This window comes from Macaca thibetana, chromosome 17 (genome assembly GCF_024542745.1).
Source record: "Macaca thibetana thibetana isolate TM-01 chromosome 17, ASM2454274v1, whole genome shotgun sequence".
Lineage (NCBI taxonomy): Eukaryota > Metazoa > Chordata > Mammalia > Primates > Cercopithecidae > Macaca > Macaca thibetana.
Genome location: NC_065594.1, coordinates 92455655 through 92473948, shown reverse-complemented (window position 1 = coordinate 92473948; position 18294 = coordinate 92455655). Strand labels below are relative to the sequence as shown.

General features: G+C 57.3%; 1 protein-coding gene across 3 annotated transcripts; it reads right to left on the bottom strand.

Annotated features, from left to right (window-relative positions):
• Positions 1-1120: 1120 nt before the first annotated feature.
• F7 (coagulation factor VII) lies at positions 1121-14765 on the bottom strand. 3 transcript variants are annotated; one of them, XM_050765928.1, is made up of 9 exons: positions 14316-14765; positions 13322-13405; positions 10938-11098; positions 8172-8196; positions 7985-8098; positions 6012-6152; positions 4931-5040; positions 4205-4328; positions 1121-3354 (listed from the first exon to the last, which is right to left on the bottom strand). In XM_050765928.1, the coding sequence occupies exons 1-9, from the start codon at positions 14539-14541 to the stop codon at positions 2759-2761; spliced, it is 1581 nt and encodes a 526-aa protein (XP_050621885.1). In that variant the 5' UTR covers positions 14542-14765; the 3' UTR covers positions 1121-2758. The 3 variants fall into 3 exon arrangements, with proteins under 3 accessions (XP_050621885.1, XP_050621887.1, XP_050621886.1); XM_050765930.1 differs by lacking the exon at positions 7985-8098; XM_050765929.1 differs by lacking the exon at positions 13322-13405.
• Between the last annotated feature and the right edge of the window lie 3529 nt (positions 14766-18294).

The following is an 18294-nucleotide window of genomic DNA, read 5'->3' as shown; positions in this document are numbered from 1 at the left end:
TGGCCACACTGTTCCGAGGCTGAGAGGGCTTCTGGGCTCATTCTCCAGCACAGAAACCTCCTGTCACCAGGTCCCTGAGCATCTCCGCTCAATGGCTGTGGGAGTCACCGGGAGGTGCAGCCAGGATTTTTGCTTCTGGGGTCCCTGGAATAAATGGTCTAAAACTTGGCCAGTGTGGCAATCACTACCTGCTATGCCGTAGTGGCCGGAGCAACGCCCCTAAAACCCACAGTGCTGGCCACTGCCTCACGGTGTGTCTGCCTTGATGTGTTGCCCGTCTCGCAGCCACCTGCACCTGGGCCTGGTGTGCACACATTGTGCGTCATTGTGCCTGGCACACAGGAGGTGCTCACTGGGCCCCACCCGACTACACAAACTGATGGCACTGGGTGCCAACGCCAGGGTAGCCTCCCACGGTGGGCACCACGCACAGCCCAGTCCTCTGAGAGGGGCCTTCCTGGTGGCACCAGATGTCTGACTCCTGCCTCTCGTGGTCTCCACACTCCGACATCGCCTCTAGGCACGTTTGTATGGAGAGACCAATGTGGTGTGTGCACCAGCAGCAGGATGCTCATGGCAGACATGCAGTCTTTTTCATCAACGCTGGGTGGTGATGCTGGCTTTGGAGGCCCGAGCCTGCCGCCTCACCCCACCCTGTCGCAGGCCCATGGCCAGTGGCCTCCCTGTATTCTATCTCGCCACTCACAGAAAGCTGGAGCTGAGCCATGGCAGGTGGCACGTCCCATAAGAAATGTAGCCTTCGAGGGTGCCCAGGCCCTTCAGCAAAGTTTCTGGAGAGTCCCGGGCCCCCTCCTTCAGCAGCACCGTGAGGTGGGTGCCTGCATTTCCCATTGGCAAGAAGGGAGGCTGGCACCCCACCAGGACCCCGCATGACTCCCCAGTCACTCGGACAAAAGAGAAAGCAGAGCCAGCTCTGACCTGATCAGGGCCCGCCACTGGCCCCCGTCCCTGTGTGGGGGCATTAGGAACTGGGGTCTGGCCAGGGTCAGCCAGCATCTTCGGCAGAGGTCCTGACACTAATCATGCTGGGCTTGGCGGGTCAGCTGGTCTGTCTGGCTGGACATCTCTGTCACGGCCACTCCATGGACACTAACGTGGGTGTGTTCCCATAAAACTTTATTTACAAGAGCAGGGTGGCTTGGAAGCAGCCCTCGGCTGTAGTTCACGGACCGTCTGCTCTAAAGTAGATGTTGCCTGAGTGCCCCCGAGGTGGGTTGCTGGTGCCTGCCTTGCTGCTGTGAGCGCCACTGGTGCCCAGGACGGCCCTGCAGGGATGGCGTTGAGTCCGCTCTCTGAGCCATGCTTGCTGGAGTCTGAGTGCGGGCAGTGTCTGTCACCTCCCCATTTCTCTGCTCATGTGTTTCTCATTCTTCCCCCACCACCCTGGGGACTCAGCAAGAGTGCAGCTTGCCAGGTCCTCCCACTGCAGCCAGGGCCTGGGAACCTGCATTTAGTGGTATGTCCCTGATTCTCAAGCAGGTGCTCCCAGGGTCTCTGCGAAATATCATTGACAAGGGCTGTGGCAGGGAGAGAACAACCAATTCCACAGGGTCCTGGGAGCTACAGCCTCAAACATCTATCAAAGAGCTTTTGTTTTTAAAAAGAACAGCTGCCATGTGAGGGTTCATTTCAGTGATGCTGAAAACTGTGAAAGAAAAAAGCATCTCAGAGGATGAGCACTGGGGGCTCTGAAAATGAATCACAGGCTACACGGTGGGTGGCAGGCCCCACAGGCGTGCGGAGGAGATGCAGCCATTTATTGTGAAGTTGGGAAGCCGGTGGGGAACGGCCTGTGCAGCCCGGCACATTTGGGGGAGAGTTTGGGGCATTTGCCAACATGCATGGTGATGCTTCTGAATTGTCTGAAATGAAGATGATAATGGATAAGAACGAGAAAAGTGAGAGCTAAACAACCGCCTTTGGAGGACAGCACACATGGAGTCAGCATCAGTGTGTGTGCATCCGTGTGTGCATATCTGTGTGTGTACATTGGTGTGTGTGCACTCATCCATGTGTGTGCATATCTGTGTGCATCTGTGTGTGTGCATATCTGTGTATGTGCACATCGGTGTGTGCATATCTCTCTGCATCCGTGTGGGTGCATTAGTGTGTGTGTGCATTGGTGTGGTGTGCATGCATCTGTGTGTGCGCATATCTGTGTATATGCATCCGTGTATGTGCATATCTCTGTGTGTGTGTCAGTGTGTTTGCATATCTCTGTGTGACCCTCTGTGTGTGCATCTGTGTGTGTGCATATCTCTGTGTGTGTGCATTGGTGTGTGTGTATGCATCCACGTGTGTACATGCCTCTAGTGTCTCCAGCAATGAAGGCAGAACAGCAGCCTGAGGCCAGCAGATCACGGGCAGGTGGGCTTGGCTGAAGAGAGATAAGGAGGCTCAGCTGGGCTGCCTGCCTCCAGGACAACCGCGGCATTCCCCTGCCCCTCTGTCCAGCGCCTGTCTGCCTCTGCATCTCATCTTTTCGATTCCTTCTCTGTGTCTCTATTAGGCTCTTTGAATCTTGGAGTCTCTTTGAGTCTCTCCATGTCCTCAGAACCTCTCCCTCAGTCTCTCCCTGTCTCTTTGTCTCTCTGTTTCTGTCTCTGTCTCCCTCCCCACCTCTCCCTCCCTCCCATGCCCTCCTCTACCCCATGAACTACAGAAGAATCGATGGGATTTTGTGCCAGAACAGTTCTACACAGCCTTGGCTTTCTCTCCAGGGGGCAGGGCTGCTAGGCTAGGGAAATGGGGCTCGCAGGAGGACGCCTGGGCGTGGCTCTGAGTGCATGAGCTTTTGCAGCCACTCGATGTACTGGGAGACCCTGGTGTACACCCCGAAGTGGCCCACGGCCGCGCAGCCCTGGCCCCAGCTGACGATGCCTGTCAGGTACCACGTGCCCCGGTAGCGGGTGGCGTGTGGGCCTCCACTGTCCCCCTTGCAGGAGTCCCTGCTGCCGTCCGAGTAGCCGGCACAGAACATGTACTCCGTGATATTCGGGGAGGCTTCTGCCTTCCGTGACTGCTGCAGGCAGTCCTGGGTCATCAGCCGGGGCACGTTGAGGGCCATGAGCTCCAGGGCTGTGGCACCACGGTCCAGCAGCTGACCCCAGCCGCTGACCAACGAGAAGCGCACGAAGGCCAGCGTCCTCTCGGAGAACGTCCGTTCGGGCAGGCAGAGGGGCACCACATGGTCAGTGAGGACCACGGGCTGCTGCAGGCGGAGCAGCGCGATGTCGTGGTTGGTGGCGCCCAGGACATACGTGCTGGGGATGATGACCTGCGCCACCCGCCGGCTCTGCTCATCCCCTTCGTGCTCGCTGAGGTCGTGCTCGCCTGGAAGGAGGGAGCCTTGCTCAGGCCCATCCCACTACCTGCTGCCTGGCCCCCTGGTGCATGGGGATGGGCTGTGGCCATTTCTAGGTCTGCAGGGGCTGCAGTCTCCTTTTGGGGTGAGGGGGGCCTGCATCCAACCCCAAGGTGACCTGGCCAGCCTGCCGCAGGTGGCAGCCTGTGGCTCACGTGGGGACGTGTGAACTGGGGTGAATCTGGGGCCTGGGCGTTGAGGTGGGGAAGGGGTGCTGCGACCTGGCAGCTGGGGGGGCAGGGCGTGCCCTGATTCTCCACAGTTCTTCCCAGCCAAGTGCCCTCCTGGGAATGTTCATCTCACCTGTAAACCCAGTGAGCACAGTCCCTGCCACCCAGTGGTCCCACGAAGCCCTGGGAGTTGCATCCTCCTATGGGCTCTTGGCCAGGTGAGGCAGGATGGGCAGAACCCCTGTCTTTTACCATTTTATTTGGGCATGGGAAAGTGGCTGAGAGGACGGTGGCCACAGCAGTCATGCCTAGCACAGTTGCTCCCCTTTTGGAGATGTCTGTCTGTCTGTGGAAGTGACAGCACGAAGCCCAGAGCTGCGGCCCCTGAGACACTTGAGAGCCATGGTCAGACAGGGGAGAGTGGCACCTACTCAGCACCATTGTCAGACGGGAGAGCGGCGCGTAACCAGCACAGCAGTCAGATGGGAGAGCAGTACCCACCCAGCAACGCGGTCAGACAGAGGAGAGTGGTACCTACCCAGCACCGCGGTCACACAGGGGAGAGCGGCACCTACCCAGCACCGCGGTCACACAGGGGAGAGCGGCACCTACCCAGCACCGCGGTCACACAGGGGAGAGCGGCACCTACCCAGCACCGCGGTCAAGTTCCTCCAGCTCTTGATTTTGTCGAAACAGTGGGCCGCAGAGACCACCCAGATGGTGTTTATCAGGGTCCCTCCACACAGCTGAGCTCCATTCACCAACAACAGGACCTGGGCGGGGGGACAGGAGGCATGGAAGTCACATTACTGTCATTGTTTCTCTGATGACTCGCCCTCCGGGGCACGCCAAGGGACCTCTGGCATTGCACAATTTGTTTCTGAAATCCTGGGGTCTTTGCAGATCCCTCCTAGGCAAAGCTGCTCAGACCTGGCTCTGGGAGGCTGTGCCCCTCTCTAGCCGAGACGTGCTCTTGGGCACAGCCCAACAATACAAACGTCGCTATGAGATTTCACTGTTCACCTCACGGGATCTTCACATAGCTTTGATCCAATGCTCCTGATTTTGCAAAGATCAGGCAAAGATCCCACCTCAAAGAGTAACAGTGAGGACGACGTGACAACTCGGGAGGGGCATCTCGCAGGGTTCTCTGCACAGGGTAGACCCTCAGCGAGTGTCGCCTTCTTTTCTCCTTCCTTGCCCCACTGAAAGCATGGGGGTGCAGCGAGCTAGAGGTTCTAGGTGGGCTGACTTGGAGCCTGGTGGCCTTGGGGCTGACCTGCCCATTTTCCCTTCCAGAGCTGTTGTTCAGCTCACATTCAAAAGGCTCCAAGACCCTCAGGGCTTGGAATCCTGAAGCCAAGGGAAGCCTTACCTGCCATGGACACTCCCCTTTGGGGCACACCCTGCCCCCGACAATTCGGCCTTGGGGTTTGCTGGCATTTCTTTTTTCCAGAATAGGTATTTTTCCACATGGATATTCAACTGTGTAAAACAAGTCAGAAAGATGCAGAAATTTGTGAAGGATGAACGAGCCACTAGGAAAGATTCAGAAACACCCATCCTCTGAGAGGCCTTGAGGCCGAGGCTATGGGAGGCCCCCAGGAGCAGGAGCTGCCAGGGCCCAGGGATGGTGGAAAGCAGGGCCTCGGCTGGGCCTGACTGGTGGGGCTGGGCCATGAGAGGCCCTTGTGGAAGTGGCCGGCTGAGGAGACAATGGTCAGGGCTGGTTTTGGAGGAGATGGAGGGCTTACGTCTTAATATTGCCCTCTGCTCACTTTTCAGGGGGAAAATGTGTTGCTTGACTTTAGTAAAAGGTGAATGAAATTCTACCTAAAGATGAATCAACGTCACAAACAACTCTGTTGTTTTGATCCCACGCTTAGTTTTGATCTGCTCCAATCAAGGTCTTGGGCCAGAAAGAAAACCTGAGGAGGTGGTGGGCTGAGTCCCAGGCTGTGTGGCCAGGGTGGGCACGTCCACCTCTTCGAGACACAGTGGGCGTGGGGTGTCCCTGCCTTTGGAAGTGCAGCCCATTTGTTCCAGGCTGGTTTGGAGAAACATCCCATTTTCCCAGGAGCCTTTACAAGTTTTGGAATTCAGAGCGGGCAGCAGTCAGTACAGACACTGCCTGTGCCAAGGTAGATTCACGAACCCCAGCGGAGGTCCTGCGAGTGGGAGTTGGATGTGAGATAGAGCCTTGCTTGGCTCCCCTGGTCTGCCTAGCATGGGTAGGGGGTCTGAGGCCATTCAGGGACTGCCCCCAGGGTGCCCATCCTAGTCACTGTCGCTCTGGCCTGTGCCACCCTTGGTGCCCAGATCCTGCCTCACGGTTGGTCAGCGCATGGTTGGTGCTCAGATGTGAAGCCACCCCCACCCGTCTTTTGTCCAGTAAGAGAATCCGTAGTGGGACAGGGACTGGTGTCATCTGGGACTGGGACATGAAGCCTGGTCACCTGTGGGCATGCAGGACACCCCATCTGCCAGCAGCGAGTACCCCTCGTGGCACCAACAGGAGCGCTTGGCACCCGCGTGGTCACTGCAGTACTGCTCACAGCCGCCGTTCTCGTTCACGCAGATCAGCTGGTCGTCCTTGTCTGCGGACAGGAAGGGGATACCCTGAGAGGAGCCTCTTTGGGTCAGTGAGAGCCAGCCCCAGGGGATGCCGTGCCCTAAGTCAGCAGCGGCGTTCTGCCTGGAAGGGGCACTGAGCTGTGGGCGACAGAGCCTGAGCTTGGCACCGCCTGCTCCGTGGACTGATCCAAAGGACAAGGCCTGGATCAGAGGAGTCACATGTCTGAACAGCCTTGCCAGTCGGGGGCAGCGCTGGCTGCAGTTGCATTTGGGGGGGTGCCTGGCTGGTGGGCAGTGGCCTCCAGGGTGACCACTCTTCCGAGCAGCTGATGGGAAGCTGAGGGGAGCCTGGGGGAAAGTGAAAGTCCCGTAGGGATGGTAAAAGTATCCAAGGGACTTCCAATCAGAGACTCAACTGACGAGAGGACCAGAGCGCTGAGACAGTTCTCCAAGCTGGCCTCATGCCACCGTGAGCCCGCCTAGGGACAGTCAGTCCCAGCACTGGCCATGGGCTCAGACAGAAGCAGCAGAACCGGCAGCCCGACTTTGATTGATGTGGGCAAGGGCAGTGGCCCTGAGTAAGTCCAGGACTCTGGCGGGAAGGCCTGCCCTGCAGGATGCACACCAGGGCTGCTGGGCACCAGGGCTGAGCAGAGATCCCCAGGCATTCTGGACCCAGATGACCGGCAGGAAGCCTCTCTCTTCGGCCTGCCCCACCTTGCTGGGCTCTCTTCTACTTAAGAGAAGAAAGTGGCTGCTGTGCCGGAGAGCTCGTTCAGTGTGAGAATGAACCACCTTGGGTGGTCAAGGATGAGCTGCTGTTCCCAGGGAAAGGGTAGCCTTTGCCTTGGCTCCTGGGAAGTGATCACTAAGCCCTTGGAAGGGTGACCACATATTTCCTGGGAAGTGATCGCTAAGCCCTTGGAAGGGTGACCACACATTTCCTGGGAAGTGATCGCTAAGCCCTTGGAAGGGTGACCACACATTTCCTGGGAAGTGATCGCTAAGCCCTGAGGGAATGTTGGTGTTTACCCGGACCTTGGGCCATGCTGGATGGTCTAGCTGACAATGTGATGATGGCAGGGCCTCGGGCCACACTATTGGCTTGGCCTCTGGAGGGGCTGAGACTGAGGTCAGCCATGTGGGTGGTCAGCTGGGTCTGTGTGATTGAGCCCTGATAAAACCTCTGGACACCGGGGCTCATAGAGCTTCCCAAGTTGGCAGTACTTCCCACGTCTCATCACACGTCTTTCTGGGAGAAGTGTCCACATGACCCCACAGGGAGGGGACAATGGGAAGTTTGTGCCTGGTTCCTCTGCAGACTTAAGTCAGCTTCCTTTGCTGTAATAAATGGTAACTGTGAGTGTATCCACTTCAGTGGGTTCTATGAGTCCTTCTAGTGAATTACTGAACCTAAGGGAAGTTGGGGGCCTCAAACTTTGCAATAATTTAATATTCAGATGGTAAACAAAACAAAACAAAACCAAAAACAAACAAACAAAACAAAAAACACCTCAAACCTTTGTAATGGAAAGTAGAGAAGGGGAAGTTTACCAAGCGGTGCTGCCTGGTGGGACGTGGAAGTGGGACAGGGACACAGGGACTCTCAGCTGGGCCATCTCGAGGGCTGAGAATTGCCCAGGGCCGGGAGCCCAAGGGGCCACTGAGTCTGAGAATTAGAACCTTGGGTCCCTGTCAAAGACCTCAGACTAGAAGGGACTTCAAGGTCACCTAGACCAAATTCCAACTGGGGCTGAGCCCAGAATGCCCGGTCCACATACCCCACCAGGTTGTGCACCCTGCAACCCGGTTGGCCAGGCCCTCTGCAAATATGGGACCCAAAGTGGGGCCTCACTCTTCTCACAGTTCCGGCCCTCGAAGGAAGGGAGGCAGAAGCAGATATAGGACTGGAGCTGGTCCTTGCAGGAGCCCCCATTCTGGCACGGATTTGAGGCACACTGGTCCCCATCTGTGGAATGGGCTGGCGTCAGTACGCTGAGGAGAAGGGTTGCAGGCAGGATTGGTGGTGATCATCTACTCACCACTGTAAGAAATCCAGAACAGCTTCTGAGGGAACAAAAGAGAAAGCCTCGTGAGCACCTTCACCAGTGCACCCAACGGTGAGCACTGGACAAACCACGAGCTGGGGTTGGGGAACTTGGACCTGGGTCTGGCGGGGTGGGCTCAGGAAGCCAGACTTTCCTGCAGAGCTGAGGTAGATTTCTTCCAATCTTGGCCCCTCCCCAGGACTTCTGAAACTATGGGTGACCACACATTTCCTGCTCCCAGGTCAGAACACCCGAGGTTCAGCCCTGACTCTTCTGTCGCTGAGCTGTGGACCTGGGATGAGGTACACAGGCTTTGAGCCACAGCTCCATCTCTGACAGGTTGGCCACACACACCGGCTGACACCGGGAGAGGGTGCAGTAGCAGATGCAAAATCTTCCACAAACAGCAAAAGCACTCCACAGAAAAAAGTGATTGCTGAAGAAACTGTTGGCCACCTAAACTTAAACTCACAGGGTGCTGTGAGAATACAACAGATGAGAAATGCTTTGAAAACTAGGTGGATAAAAATGCTAGGCATGACCATCCTCAATTTGCCCGGAAAGGGTCATGTTAGCCTTTGTCTCAGACAGCTGGACTTCCTGTGAGTGTGAGGCTTCCTGTGAGCATGAGGTGTCCTGTGAATGTGAAGTGTCTTGTGCATATGAGATGTGGTTCTCTGTGACTGTGAGGCATCCTGCGTGAGACATCCTAAGAGTGTGAGGTGTGGCGACCTGAGTGTGAGATAATCTGAGTGTGAGGGGTCCTGTGAGAGTGAGATGATCTGTGTGAGGTGTGGTGACCTGTGTGAAGGGTGCCTTGTGTGAGGTGACCTGTGAGTGTGAAGTGTGCCCTGAGTGTGAGGTATCCTGTGAGAATGAAGTGATCTGTATGAGGTGATCTGTGTGAGGTATGGTGACCTGTGGGAGTGAAGTGTGCCCTGTATGAGGTGTCCTGTGAGAGTGAGGTGCCCTGTGAGAGTGAGGTGATCTGTGAGCGGGAGGTGAGGTGTGATCTGTGAGTGAAGTGTGCCCTGTGTGAAATGATCTGTGAGTGAGGTGACCTGTGTGTGAGATGTCCTATGTGAGGTGACCTGTGAGAATGAAGTGTCCCCTGTGTGAGGTGATCGGTGTTGAGGTGATCTGTGAGTGTGAGGTGTCCTGTGTGAGGGAACCTGTGAGTGTGAAGTGTGCCCTGTGTGTGAGGTGATCTGTGTGAGCAAGGTGATTTGTGTGAGGTGACCTGTGGGTGAGGTATGAGTGTGACGTGACCTGTGAGTGTGATGGATGTCCTGTGAGGGTGAGATGATCTATGTGAGCTGATGTGTGTGAGGTGTGATGACCTGTGAGAGTCGTGGGCCTGGTGTGAGGTGACCTGCGAATGTGAAGTGTGCCCTGTGTGTGAGGTGACTGTGTGAGGGGACCTGAGAGTTTGATGTAACGTGTGTGAGGTGACGAGTGTGAAGTGTCCTGTGTGTGATGGGACCCATGAGTGTGAAGTGCATCCTGTGTGAGGTGACCTGTGTGAGGGGACCTGTGAGTGTGAAGTGTGCCCTGTGTGTGAGGTGACTGTGTGAGGGGACCTGTGTGAAGTGTGCACTGTGTGAGGTGACTGTGTGAGGTGTCCTGTGTGAGGGGACCTGTGAGTGTGAAGTGTACACTGTGTGAGGTGACTGTGTGAGGTGACCTGTGTGAGGAGACCTGTGAGTGTGAAGTGTACACTGTGTGAGGTGACTGTGTGAGGGGACCTGTGAGTTTGACATAACCTGAGGTGGCCTGTGAGTGTGAAGTGTGTCCTGTCCGAAGTGTCCTGTGAGAGTGAGGTGATCTGTGAGTGTGAAGTGTCCTATAAGAGTGAGGTGATCTGTGTGAGGTGTCATGACCTGTGAGTCTGAAGTGCACCGAGTGTGAGGTGTCCTGAGTGTGAAGTGTGCCCAGTGTGAGGTGTCCTCTGAGTGAGGTGATCTGTGTTAGGTGTCGAATGTGAGGTGACCCGTGAGTGTGAAGTGTGCCCTGTGTGAGGTGTCTTGTGTGAGGCGTCCTGTGTGAGGTGTAATGACCTGTGAGTTTGAAGTGCACCCTGAGTGTGAGGTGTCCCGAGTGTGAAGTGTGCCCAGTGTGAGGTGTCGAATGTGAGGTGACCTGTGAGTGTGAAGTGCGCCGTGTGAGGTGTCTTGTGTGAGGCGTCCTGTGTGAGGTGTAATGACCTGTGAGTTTGAAGTGCACCCTGAGTGTGAGGTGTCCTGTGTGAGGTGACCCGTGAGTGTGAGGTGGAGAAAGCCCCAGGTCCCCACATGTTTTTTCTCCCCGACATGTGCCCTGCGGAGGTGCCGCTGGTGGCATGGTGTGGGCCGCGAGCAGCTCCCCCAGGCCAGCTTCTCACCACGTCCCTTCTGTGAGCCGCGCATCCGTGATGCGAAGACTGCCCCGGATCCTTATGGGATTGGGGGGCCTCCCTTAGGAAGTTAAGGGGGACACCCTAAGTGTGCTTTTCAAATCGTATTTTCTGATGTGAAAACCGGCATGCGCGGAGTGGCCGCGTAGGGAGAGAGTGTGCCTGGTAGGGTGTTCCTGGAAACGGGGAGGGAGGGGAATCGCCCAGGAAAGCGGAGTCACCCCAGGCGGAAAGCGACCCCCGCAGGAAGCGCAGTGCGGGCGCCGCTGCGTGTTCGCCGCTCACAGCCACAGCCGGAGAGACACAGGCGGCCCCACACGGCCTGGTCCAGCTCTCAGCGGTGCGGGGCGCCCCGAGGCTGCGCTCACCGTCCTCTCCAGGTCCTTGAAGATCTCCCGGGCCTCCTCGAAGGAGCATTGCTCCTCCTTGCACTCCCTCTCCAGGGAGCCCGGCCGCAGCTCCTCCAGGAACGAGTTGGCGCGCCGCTGCCTGTGCAGGACGCCATGGGCTTCCTCCTGGGTTACGAAGACTGAAAAACGCGAGTTCCGTGAAACGCTCACCGCTTGCCGCGCCCAGTCCTCGGAGACCGCCCCACGGCCCTGCCCCACGCAGCGGGGGCATCGCAGTTTCCCACCCCGTCCTGGGGGAGGGGAGGGGCGCTGCTCGCAGGCCTGGCTGGGCGTCCTCCCTGCGGTGCTCCTGGGGCGATCACCCCCCTCACTCATCCTTCCCGGCCCGGCCTCTCCGCTTCCAGGGGCTGATCCCGAGGGCGCGCTCAGGGGCACGCGCGAAAGCTGGGCCGAAGGGGGCCGCGGGCGCCGCCGCATAAATGTGAGGCTGGGGGTTAATGCCGGCGAGGAGAAGGCGGCGCGGCCCGGGTGCTGGGCACCCGCCTGGGCCCACATGAACCGCGCGCCAACGCCGCCTTGGCGGTGCACAGCCGCCCGCGGAAAGCCAAATCCCTCGTCTCCATCCGCACCGCGTCTCCGGCGGCCAGATCTGCCTTCCCCAAGCCCCGCCCCAGGGCGAGGCAAGCCCGTGCGCTCAGCTCCGAGCAGGCCGTTCTTCAGGACGCCCTGCAGCTGAGGGTCCGAGGCGCGGCCCCTGCCCGGCTCCCCCGACACCGAGCCCCAGGCTTCCTCGCCGGCTCTGGGCGGTCCTGGGCTCCTGCCGCCTCCCCCTCCTCCGCTTGGGGCCCCTCTGTGCCCTGCGACCCCTCGGAGCGCCAGACCTCGCGCGGATCCTCCTGGGGCCGGTCCTGAGAGCAGAGCCCCCGCTACAGCTCCTGGCCTCTCCGTAACCCCGACGGTTACTTGTAGGCAAGTAGGACCCCCGCTTTGCCCATGGAAAACGGGGTCGGCGAGGGCCAAGGGCGCCCAGGGCGAGGCAAGCCCGTGCGCTCAGCTCTGAGCAGGCCGTTCTTCAGGACGCCCTGCAGCTGAGGGGACCGTCTCCCGGGAGCTGTGAGCTGTGGGCACCACGCGGTGGTGGACGAGGAGTGACCCCCGGGGCGGCCGCGCTGCCTGAACCCGCCTCAGCCCGCGAGGGGAGACTGGCCGGGCCGTGGGGCAGGCGGGAGAGGGAGGCCCGGGAGGAGGCCGAGAGGACGCGCGGGAGGGGCTCTGGAGAGGCCGCAGGAGGCGCGTTCGGGAGGGACGACCTTTGCTGGGAGGACGAGGCCTCAGGTGGACGCAGGTGGCAGGTGGGCAGGAGCCCGAGTTCTGCAGGAGCGGCCTAAATCGGTTACTGAGCGCGGAAGAAGGGACGGAAGGTGGGCGCTACTGGGCCACGTGGGGCCCAGAGAAATGCCACCGTCTGTTTCCTTTAAAATCAGTTTCACACGTCCACGTCCCTAGAGAACCGGTCTGGTTTGGAAGGAGGCTGAGGATGCAGGCGGGGGTCACCAAAGAATCCAGGAGGTGGGAGCTCTTGGAGGCGGAGTCCTCAGGGGAGGTGCCCCGGGCAGCAGGAGTGGGAAGGGTGTCCCTGCAGTCCCCCGACATCCAGGCCCCTGGGACACTCACACTCCCGGGACACCCGCTCCCGGGACACCCACACCCCCGGGACACCCACGCCCCCAAGCCACCCACGCCCCGGGACACCCACACTCCCGGGACACCCACACTCCCAGGACACCCGCTCCTGAGACAACCGCTCCCGGAACACCCACGCCCCGGGACACCCACACTTCCGGGACACCCACGCCCCTGGGACACCCACGCCCCGGGACACCCACGCTCTGGGACACCCACGCCTCCGGGACACCCATGCCTCCGGGACACCCACGCCCCCGGGACACCCACACTCCAGGGATACCCACGCTCTGGGACACCCATGCCCCCAGGACACCCACACTCCAGGGACACCCACGCCTCCAGGACACCCATGCCCCCGGGACACCCACACTTCTAGGACACCCACACCCCTGGAGGCTGGCGTGAGCTGAGCCCCGACCGCCCTGGGATGAAAGCAGATTTGCATCAGAAAAGCTCTCAAGAACTGAGGCAAACCTGATGAATAACACAGGATTGTCTGGAAGGAACAGGATTTAACAAAGAAGATAAGGTCACCTGCACCCCAGTCCCAGGGAAGGCTGAACTGGAGCGGTCACTTCCTCTTGAGCAGGGAACACCCTCCTTGGGGGGCACTGCAGTAGCCACCCCGCGGGCTGGCTCCTTGCCATGGGAGGCCAAGGAGGTGATGTTGGCCCCCACTGGGCCCCGGGACTAAACCAGTGGCAGTCCCTGCTCACCTCTGTGAGGCCCTGGCTTCCACAGCAGGTCCTGTGTTTTCTCCTCCTGAGGCCTCAGCGACCCCGCCTGGGGCAGGAAGGTGGCTAGGGTCATAAGGCCATGTGTGAGCTGGGGCTGCAGCCCCACATCTCAGGCACTGTCCCTCACAGCCCACCCCCCTGCTCGCCATCCCCACACGCAATCCTCATGCCCCATTCGCCATCCCCATGCCACACCCTGTACTCGCCATCCCCACCCCACTCACCATTCCCAGGCCCCAGCCCCACTCGCCATCCCCACCCCACAGTCACCATCCCCACGCCACACCTGCCATCCCCATGCCCCACCTCCCACGCCATCCCCTCACCCCATCCCCCACACACCACACACCCTTTCCATTCCCCCTCCCCCACACCCCACACACCCCACACACCCCATGCTCAACACCTCCATGCCCCATTCCTTGCACTCCACATGCCACTTCCCACATCCCATCCCCCACACCCCACACACTTTTCCACACCCCCCTCCCGCACCCCACGCCCCATCCCTCATACCCCACATACCGTTTCCCAGGACCCACCCCCTCATGGCCCATCCTCCACACCCCACATGCCATCCCCACCCCCCATGCCCCAGGCACCATCCCCCACACACTTGTCCTCCCCAGCCTGGGAGCAGCCTGTGAGCACCTCCCATACTCTGAGAGGCCCCAGACTCCCTGTGCTTGTCCAACCTAACAGGCAGGGGCCCATGGGGGCCAAGAAAGCACCACCCACTCCTAAAGTTCTTTGAAAAATAATCCCACCAAAGCCTGGGCTACTAAGAAGGGCCTCCCCTCCTGTGCCTGGATGCTGGTTTCTGGAAGGAAAACAATTGAACAGGAGCCACCAGAAAACCCTCCTGGTGAATGGGGGTGTCCAGAGCAAGGACGGTTTGGGAAGCCCGGGTCGGCTCCTGGATTTGCCCACTGCCCTTCCACCAAGTTTATGGGGAAAATCTCCCCGGACGCACCTGCAGCCAGACAGCCCTGAAGCCCAAGCAGAAGGCAGAGGAGCCCGAGGGCTCGAGAGACCATGATGAAATCTCTGCAGCGCTGCCTCTGCCTGTTGACATTCCCCATGGGACTGGCGGGCAAAGTTCTCTGCCTCCAAGGGCGACAGAGGGATGGGGGAGGGGGGGACAGAGGCGTCCTCTGAACACCCCAGCTGAGAGCTGCACCTGGCCGGCCAGTGGCCATGCATCCCCTGCTGCCCAGCTGCTGAGCTCAAGCAGGGAGGACAGGAGAAAGGTCAGGTGGCCCCAGTTGTGCTGCAAAGCGGATGGTTTTGTTGCCAGCGTGCAGGTGTTAAGGTGTGTGTGTGACACCAACACTTCAAATATGATCTAGAATTCCAAACCCCTAGGACATAGGAACGTAGGTTGGGAAACAGATTTAAACTGCAGATGAAAACTTGGCCCATAGCAATAATGCGAGTCAATTCTGGAGAGCATATCTTGGGTGTGGATGTAAATATTTGAAGAGAGCCTCCAGGAGACCAGGCCAGCTAGGCCATTGTCTGCAAGGGAGGCTGGTTTCTTAGTTGAGCCACAGAGCCTGACTGAGAAGTGCTGGGAATAGGATCATTCTGGCCCTGAGCTGGGCAGCCCCACTCTGTTTTGACTGCAGACAGCACCCCCATTCTCCAGCGGTCCACGTCTTACGTCTTTTGTTTGTTTTTGTTGTTGTTGTTGTTTTGAGACGGAGTCTTGCTCTGTTGCCAGGCTGGAGAGTGCACTGGTGCAATCTCACTGCAACCTCCACCTCCCGGGTTCAAGAGATTCTTGTGCCTCAGCCTCCCGAGTAGCTGGGACCACAGGTGCACGCCACCATACCTGGCTAATTTATATATCAGCTATCCCTGACTGTGGTGCTGGGCACACGGGAGCTGTCCGGGGAGTGTGCGAGTCAGATGTCTGCGACATCAGAATCTCCTGGGTGGTGGCTCGTGCCTGTAATCCCAGTACTTTGGGAGGCTGAGGACTGAGGATCGTGTGAGGAAAGAGTTCCAGACCAACCTGGGCAACATAGCAAGACCAAACCTAGACAAAAAATTAAAAAATTAGCCGGACTTGGTGGTCAGTGCCTGTGGTCCCAGCTACTCAGGAGACAGAGAACCTGAGAGGCGGAGGTTGCAATGAGCTGAGATTGTGCCACTGCACTCAAGCCTGGGCGACAGAGGGAGACCCCGACTCCCTCCCTACCAAAGAATCTCCGTGCTCACGCTTGTACATGAGCACCACACTCACGCAACCCAAACTCACGCCATACACATGCTACACTCACACAACCCAAACTCACACCATACACACGCCACACTCACACAACCCAAACTCATGCCATACGCACGCCACACTCACACAACCCAAACTCATGCCATACACACACCACTCTCACACCCACCATACACACGCCACACTCACACAACCCAAACTCACGCCACACTCACACAACCCAAACTCAGGCTACACACATACCACACTCACCCCCCACACACCACACTCACACCCACCATACACACGTCACACCCACCATACACACGCCACACCCACACAACCCAAACTCATGCCATACACACACCACACTCACACAACCCAAACTCAAACGCTATACACACACCACACTCACACCCACCATACACACGCCACACCCACACAACCCAAACTCACGCCATACACACGCCACACCCATACAATCCAAACTCACGCCATACACACACCACACTCACACAACCCAAACTCACGCTATACACATATCACACTCACACCCACAACACACGCCACACCCACACAACCCAAACTCATGCCATACACATGCCACACTCACACCCACCATACACACGCCACACCCACACAACCCAAACTCACACTATACACATACCACACTCACCCCCCACACACCACACTCACACCCACCATACACACGCCACACCCACACAACCCAAACTCACGCCATACACACGCCACACTCACACAACCCAAACTCACGCTATACACACACCACTCTCACACCCACCATACACACGCCACACCCACACAACCCAAACTCACACTATACACATACCACACTCATACCCCAAAGACACACCACATAAACACACCCCTATACACATGCCACACACCACACATGCGATTTCCAGGCTCTTCCACACCCGTAAGGAATTGGAATCTCTGGGTAGGTCCCAGGAATAGTATTTAACAAACATCCAGGGAAACTGCTATGTGTTGTCATTTTGAGAACCTGTGAGCACATCCCACCTGGTGCCAGATGCATCTCGGCAGGACGCGTGCACGCCAGGGAAACAGGCAGACCCTGACGGGATTTGAGCTTGGGCACAAACTGGTTCCAAATCTATTTGGTGCCGCTAGAAGCAAGCGTTTCCTTGTGACAGAGGGTGCAGGGCATGGGAGGACAGAGGAGCTGCGTGCACGAATGCCCGTGTGCCCTGTGCCTGCAAAGCGGCCACGGCAAGCTGTCTTGCAGGTCAGTTCCACTGGCTGACGGTGTCTGTACTGGCAAAGAAAAGCCTGTGCTAAGCGGGCCTCTGTTGTCTGTGTAGAGAAGGGAGCTGGGCCTGGGCACCACTGTCAGTCATCAGAGCCGGGGCTGCTCCCTCCTCCCCACCGGGTGCTTTGCTGGAGGCAGCTGAGCCCTCGGGCCGGCCGGGTGTCACTCCAGTGCCATAGGATGCTAAGCAACTTTCAGTTGAAGAGAGAGAATGTATGCAACGTTGAACAGTTATGATTTTGAGCAGAATTTGTTTTCTTCTCTGGACCTTGGTCCTACTTTTTATCCTTGTCTGGGGTCTTAGCGTGGAGAGAAGTTCACCATGGGGTGTGATCAGATTGTCCATCTTTTCTTTTTGTCCATCTCTTAAAGTGCAGCTTGTCTTTTGTAAGAAATCTATCCTTGCCCTAGGCAATAAGAATATTCTATATTCCTCATAATAATCTTATGATATTTAAGATTTCCTTTCCTTTCCTCATAATAATCTTAATGTTTTAATCATAAGTTTGGGGGGTGCTACTTTTACGCCATCATCCACATGGAAAGGCAGCTGTCCCAATAACACCCGTTCCTGAAGAGGCCATTCCGTGCCAAAGATTGACCAGCCCCAGGACAAGCCAGGTCCTTGCACACATCCCTGCCTGGGAATCCGAATTCTGCTTGACCCCTTGTCATGACTGATGGCAGGTTTATGATCTATCCAGACGCCTGGTAGGTGAGCCCTCCCCCTCCTGCCTCTGCTCCCCGAATCGCCATGGCTATCCTCAGACCTTTATCTTCTATGTTTATTACAATCAATTTCCTAACTCCACAAAGAATTCTGTTGGGATTTTGATTAAATACACGGATTAACTTGGGGGAGAGTTAACACTTTGGTGATACTGAATTGTCCCATCCATAAAAATCTCCCATTTAGGCCTTCTTTTATGACCTTCTATTATGTTTCATGATTTTGTCCAAAACCTTTGTTACATTTATTTTAGCATTTAGGTTGCTGTTAAAATAGTATTGTCATTGCTAGGAATATAACTTTTTGTGGGGTGATCTTGTGGGCTTCTTGGTTTCAATAGTTTATGAATTCACCTGGATTTTCTAGATATGAAAAGTTATTTTTCAATTAGCATGCCTTGTTTCCTTTTTCTTTTTTTTTTTTTTGAGATGGAGTTTTACTCTTGTTGCCCAGGCTGGAGTGCAATGGCTAGATCTCGGCTCATGGCAATCCCCGCCTCCTGGGATCAGGCGATTCTCCCGCCTCAGCCAGCTGAGTAGCTGGGATTACAGGCATGTGCCACGACGCCCGGCTGACTTTGTATTTTAATAGAGATGGGGCTTTTCCATGTTAGCCAGGATGGTCTTGATCTCCTGACCTCATGATCTGCTGCCTCGGCCTCCCAAAGTGCTGGAATTACAGGCCTGAGCCACCGCACAGGCCTTGTTTCCTTTTTC